Source organism: Diaphorina citri, unplaced genomic scaffold (genome assembly GCF_000475195.1).
Source record: "Diaphorina citri unplaced genomic scaffold, Diaci psyllid genome assembly version 1.1 scaffold26656, whole genome shotgun sequence".
Taxonomy (NCBI): domain Eukaryota; kingdom Metazoa; phylum Arthropoda; class Insecta; order Hemiptera; family Psyllidae; genus Diaphorina; species Diaphorina citri.
In genome coordinates, this window is record NW_007403994.1 from 14,322 (window position 1) to 21,163 (window position 6,842).

Consider the following 6,842-nt stretch of genomic DNA (forward strand, 5'->3'; position numbering starts at 1 on the left):
GTTACTTTAGCGGGTTAAAATGGAATAGAATCAACGGTTGAACCCTTAAATTTACTTTGTAGTTTACAGGCGGTCCGGTTCAAGGCCGGACTCGTGGCGGTCACACATATAATGTGTTTTGTAAAGGCCATGTATCCATTGTATACATCCATGACTAAAAGAGATTAGTGCTAGCTTATTTGATGCCCGATTTTTTAAGTGGCCTCCCTGCCCGGGTCGAAAGGTACTTGTAGCCTTGATGCGCAATCGCCATAAAGGACAATAAAAATGTCAATTGGTACATAAAGCTGGGCGAAAAAATTACCTCCTTTGATGATTCGAGATCAATTCCATAGTTTTTCTATAACGTGGTTATTGTTGTTGTGGTCTCTTGTTGTTTTGTGTTGTGGCTTGTTATTTCGTAGTCGTTGTTGAGTGCCTTTTAAAAGTTTTCGAGCGTTATATTCATCCGGATGTAAAAACTAATCCTGAGACATGGATGTATTACTACACCCTAATCTTATGTGTGAATGTTTATTCCGTTCACTATAACAAGTAGGTTTTCGTTTACACTATATGTCTGGTTCCAAGAGATAGGTGTATACAGCCAAAGCTATCAGCAGCTCTAGCGTTCACCTGATCATGACGTAAGTGAGTTCAAGCGCACAGACGACGTTCTACGACCTAGTTCCTCCGTCAACGCTAACCCATCTTAATGACTCTCTAGCTCTCAGTGGTAGTAGGATGCGATTTTTCATAGCACTTTTTGGTTTAGACTCCCAGTTGTGAGCTTATTTCTTTGACGTATGCTGGTCTAGTGCTTAAGTGCAGAATAAGGACAGATTACTTTGCGCTTCAAGTTTGCTAACACGACAGTCTGGCGCGTAGCAGCTCAACATAGCTTTTACTTTCTGTCATGGTAAGCCTTAGGTTGAACATGATCATATGCGTCGATACTCAACTCGACTTTTACATTTGTCGTTGGGTCTGAACACTATATATGCGTCGAAAACGCGGAAACATAGACTTTTACATTTCGTCAACGGTACCAGTTGCCTTCTTAGAACCGGTCGGTGAGCGGCTGATGCCTCTGGACTGTTCATGTGGGACGAGTCCAGGCGGAGAAGTCCAGATGGAATAACATCATCGACCGAACGATGCACGAGCCACCTGCAACTTTACTTCATCATATGCCTACTTTACATTTTGTGAATGCACGGTCTTCTCCGGTACGCACGGATCCTACATCAACGATGCGTAAATAGCCTCATGCACTCGTAGCCCGCTTTCCTTCTCCTCCAGACTGCTAACTTTAGGTCGACGGGATTGAAAGGAGCGTTTAGGGGCGTCTAGTCCGTAGTGCAAAGGTAGGTTGGCTTTTATTTTATTGGTTTCGTGAGTGAACTTCTTATGTGGTGTTTGTGACCGGTATTGGTTGTGTCTGCGAAAACAAACTATCTATCCCTCATCGTGGACATCCGGGGGGGCTCTAATGGACTCATCCACTTGTAGAGTGTCCTAACGGATAGATGTGAAGTAAGAAAAAAAGAGAAGTTGTAGATTTGTGATTCAATTCCCCTGAATACATACAGGACAGTCGCAGTGTACTTCCTTTAGGCTCATAAATGTGAATGTCGAGCTAAAACCCCTAAGGCCTATGAGAGAGGCCGAGCAGCTAAGGCCTAGAGGTCGGGTGAAAGTTAGGGGAGATCGATTACGATCTATCTCATGGACTGTATCGCTCTACCCTCTTAAACGCACACAAATTACGGGATACGGTGGTAACGTATGCACTGTATCAAAGTCCGCTAGTGTGTTTAATATAGGCAAATTGAAATAGATTCGGTCGGACGACATCTAACCTTCCATAGGCGCCAGATGAATCATTCGCGCGATGTCAGCCGCGCCAACTAAGAGGCGAGGCCCCGCTAAAATAGGATTTATGAATCTACAAAGCATAGAGCGTTGCCCGGACCCCCCCTTTTATGAGAAGATACAGTTCAAACCTACAACCCATGTCAATCAATACCTTTATTCCAGTTAAGAAGCTTGATTCGGTGGGCAGACGGAATGGCTGTGGGATGACAATCAGAAGCTTGTAATAAGGCCTCTACATTCCATGAATGATGTTCGGGCCTTATTAGCTAGCTCTGATTGTCCCATCCTTAAACAAGACCATTGCGTCTTCCACGAATCAAAGCCTTTTCAACGGGAATTAAGGTATGGATTGAATTCGGTTGTAGGTTGAAGTGTATCCTTTTGTTCATAAAAGGGGGGTCGGCGAACGCTCTGCTTTGTAGATGTATCAAGTCTATGTTTAGGCGGGCGCCTGCTCTTAGCTTGTGCGTCTGATCGCGAATGATTCATCTGGGTATGGAAGGTTAGATTGTCCGGACCGAATCCTATTTCATTTGGCCTCTATGTTTAACACCTAGCGACTTTTGTACAGTGCATACCGTTCACGTATCGTATTTTGTCTTGGTTTTAAGGAGGGTAGAGCGTACCCAACGGTCCATGTAGATAAGATGTTAGTGCGGATCTCCCTAACGTTCACCCGCCTCTAGGGCCTTAGTCTGCTTCGCCTCTCCAAGGGCCTTTAGGGGTTTAGCTAACAGGAGATGGAATGTTGGAATAGGCTCAAAGAGAGTACCTGTCTTGTTTATGGTCAGGGAAATCGATCCACATACTTAAAACTTTTTTTTTTTATATTATGCTCTATCCCCTTAGGACACTCTAATGGGATTAGTCGTATTAGAGGATGACGGATGGTCACCGGGATGGGAATAGAATAGTTGTTTCGAGACGACAACCAATATCGGGGTCACAAACACAATAGAGTTTCACTCACGAACCAATAAAATCAAAGTCAACCTACTTGCACTACGGCTAGAGCCCTAACCTCTCTTTCAAGTTGGCCCTGTCGGACTAAGTTAGGCATGCTGAGGAGATAGGAAGCGGTACGGTGGATGGAAGGGGCTATTAGGATCGTTGGATGTAGGATCGTGTACCGAGAAGACTTGCATTCCACAAAATGTAAGGTAGGCTATGGATGTAAGTAGTTGCAGTGGCTCGTGTCATTTCGGTCGCTGAGTGTTATTCCTCTGGACTGTCCGCCGTGTGACTGGTGGAGCGGAGGTTGTGGCAGCGAAGAGTTTTAGTTGTATTGCAATGGTACCGTTGAATGTAAAAGTCTATGTTGCGTTACGACGCATTGATCAGGTGTTCAGACCCAATTGGTACCGTTGACAAATGGTAAAAGTCTTAGGTACTGTCATGTTAGGTATGTTCTATGGTACCATTGACAAATGTAAAAGTCTAGTGTTGAGGTTACGGACGCATATGTCTTCGGATGTTGAAGCGCATACGTGTCATGTCCCCTGGCAGCCCGTTATAGCCTAGATCCAGGTATTGGCGGTACCGTTCTTAAGTTTGTAAGGTCTAAAGTATGGGTCCCTGCTATAAATGTCCCTCCACTAATGATAGTCAGCCTCTAGTGCCCCCTCTTGAACTGCTGCACCCTTGGACTCATGTCGTAACTGATACTTATAGCTTTGGCTTATGGCCATTCAGTGTATCTCAGGTGCATCTTCTTTTGTTTGATGAAACTTATTTGGGTATTGATACGGACTTTGTATTTGTGTGTTGTGTGTACTACTGTTTGTTCTTGGTTGTTATATAGGTTATGTTATTCACCGCTCTAGGTCTTTTATTCTGGTTCAGAGTAAGGGGTTAAAAAGGCACAGACGATTTTTACGACCTAGGTTACCTCGTCAACGCTCAACCCTTTTTTAATTATTTCTACCAGGCTAGGATGCAATTTTCGCCAGTTTTATGACAATTGACATTTCTTATGTCCTTTCTATGGCGATTGGCAACATGTGTCTCTAAGATCTTTCTGACCCGTGTAGGAGCCCTTAAAAATATCGTGTTGATTCTAATATAAGTGCTAGCCACATTCTCTTTCAGTCATGGTATTTTACTATGTATTACTATGTCTCTTTACAGAATCACATTATATGTGTGTACCGCACGAGTCGGCACTTGACACTCGACTCGCGTGTAAACTACAAATGTAAATTTAAGGTTCCACCGTTTTATTCTATTCACTTTAACCCTAGTACTCTTAAGGCTTATTTTGCAAAGAAATAGTATATAGTGACCACTAGTTAGTAAATGACTTACCAGGTGAAGTCAGAAGATAGAAATCATTTCAGTGGGATTTAGAGGTTTTAACCTACGAATATAGGTACGCATTAATGAGTATATGTCCATAACTACCTTGGTGCGTCATCTACCGTCGGTAGCAGGGGATAGCGGCCTCAATTCGAATAAACTGTTTTCTTTATCATTATCACTATGGGATGATCAATCATTTAACTGATGGTCCACTTCAGTCTTCTAATCTTTGTAAGAGTTCACCCCTAATATCTCCAAACTGGATGCTTATATCCCATCTTTATTCTCATGTCAGGTATTGATGGGACCTCGCGTGATGGCAGCCAATCGTCTATCGCGAGATGGTGATGACTGGAGTGCCTTATTCACGAGGCGGAATAGTGGCACAGGCAACAAGCAATGGCTCATCATAGACACAAGTGAGAACTTCACGGTGTGGGCAGTGGAGCAAATGCCAGGGCTCACGCATGCGCAGGAAGTCACCCAACACATCATTGACGATAGATACTGGATTGCATGTGGCATACCCTACTTCCAGGTGAGACCAGGGGCTGCTATCGAATTGAAATGAAATATGGAGTTCAAATTATTTTGAAAAATGATGTACCTACATAAGAGAAAAAGAAAATGAATGACCCAGGTTGGAAAATTTTGAAGGTTGTGGTTATAAACCTTGATAAATTAAATTACCTAATTTTTTAAAAAAAATAGAAGCACCTAACCGGGAAAAAAGTAACCTGGGTTACACACGCTCAAGTTTCCTTAATATGTAAAATACGTCTAAATTCCTCAAAAATCAACGGTCAATTCCTTCAATCCTTCCATTTCTTCTGGTTGCAGGATATTCTCATGCAAAGTCAAGGCACGGACGGCTCCTCCTTGTATCATCTCAAGAATGTCAACCCCCTCTATGTCACCCTCAAGAAATACGCGGCCAACATTACCTCTGTCGAGACTGTTATTGATATGGTACGTTCCTATGATATCTCCGTTATAGGAAGAACTGATCTGAATGGGAACAGTAACCTGTATGGATATCTGAATGTCACTCATAGCATTAGCAGACACCACTCACACCATACTCATCATCATAAGGAATCTGCCAGAGATGAAATAGTATACAGGGAGGGGTTAGATAGACATGAGGTAGAAGACAAGAAGGAATCTGTCACACAAGATACTGAGGTGATCACTACTAACACACCCGACGGAGAGATCACTCCAGGGAGATTCCACAATGTCCATTACTATGAACATGAACACGCTCTAGCCATGCAATATGAAGCCAATCCCCTCATAGTAGAAGCCAATAATGATCAACCACAAACCGATGTCGATAGCAGTGGCAAAGTCAATGAGGAAAATCAAAACATGGATGATGGACGTGTAGATAGCGTGACACAAGGAGTAGATAGTGTGTATGGTAATGTAGAGAAGAGACACAAGTATGCTGGCGTACATGGAATGAGCAGAGATAGGAGTGATGAGCATAACAGGGTACTGGGAGACGAACTGAATGAAACGCGAGACAGTAGGAACATGAATGATCTACCTCAAGCATTTGACAAATCTCGTGAAAGCAATGCTCTCAACAGTTCCTCCAATGAAAGCAGTGAGTTACCAGGAAGTTCTAGATCTCAGAGTTCCGAAGATAATCAAACGAGTTCAAGTACAAAGTCCCAGGAGTACGATACTTCCAAACGATCTCAAAATAGCAATTCAAATAGTTTTAGTCAATCCTCATCCTCTTCATCGAGTGCTCCTTCTAGTTTCAAATCAATCGAAACCAATAACCACGAACCAAAACCACTAGATCAAATGCTGCGGGTAAATCTTAGCAAATCCAATGCGATAGAATCAAGTGAAACCCAAAGCGGAACACCAAGTAGCTCTGAACAAGATAAAGTGATATCTGCAGATATGAATTCTGCTTCAACCACATCGAAAGCCTTTGTAAAGTCTACTGTACCCCCACCAACCCGTGACCTTGCACCCAGGATAGATATTCAATTCAAAGCCGTCAAAGATCTCCTACACAGCAAACCAAGTGAGGTTGTGAAATCTACTGCTGTGGGTGCAGGGCTAGGGTTCCGTAACATGACTAAACAATTCCGTGGTATAATCGATGTTAAGATCAACCAAGGTGACGCAGACTTCATTGCTATATCTGGTCCCACCTTACTATCGACCTAAGTCAGCACCAAACAGCACTAAGAATGAACTGAAAAGCCACCAATCTGTTGACAAATAGCACCGCCAAGACACAATCCTTCCACGTCTTCACCAGAGCAGAGTAGTGCTGCTGGGGCCAAGTACCAATGTGGAACCGTTCCAATGTCCCAAGAGTTTCATCAGCATCAGCAACACATTGGACATCCTGATCTGTGGGACTTTGACCAGTTTAAGCTACCTGGGTATGGTCGTAGACATTACTCACACGGGGTAAGCACACAAAGCTTTAATACAAAAAGTCTGGACCTCTGGGATATTAGTATACTGAACGTTCAACTAATTATTTTGCCTTCACCGAATGTTTTCCAATCCAAACTCAACTTACTTTCTTCTTTTTCTCTTCTTAAATTCCACTAGTGAGGTAATAATCTTATTTATTTTACGAGTATACATCAGCCTATGATATTGGCATGAGAAGTTGTATGCTGTCAAACGCTAATCCGAGGTCCAAGCGT

General features: G+C 43.0%; 1 protein-coding gene across 1 annotated transcript; it reads left to right on the forward strand.

Moving 5' to 3' along the window:
• The first annotated feature begins 4,414 nt into the window (after positions 1–4,414).
• LOC103523558 (rho GTPase-activating protein gacF-like) lies at positions 4,415–6,364 on the forward strand. Its single transcript, XM_008488593.2, has 2 exons — positions 4,415–4,693; positions 4,996–6,364. Exons 1-2 carry the CDS (start codon positions 4,457–4,459, stop codon positions 6,346–6,348), a joined length of 1,590 nt encoding a protein of 529 aa, XP_008486815.1. The 5' UTR covers positions 4,415–4,456; the 3' UTR covers positions 6,349–6,364.
• The last annotated feature ends 478 nt before the right edge of the window (positions 6,365–6,842 follow it).

Bases quoted from the DNA above. Each gene is read 5' to 3' on its own strand.
- LOC103523558 (XM_008488593.2), top strand. From the start codon at position 4,457: ATGGGACCTCGCGTGATGGCAGCCAATCGTCTATCGCGAGATGGTGAT. The intron at 4,694-4,995 runs GTGAGACCAGGG...TTCTGGTTGCAG, and splicing joins GTGGCATACCCTACTTCCAG to GATATTCTCATGCAAAGTCA.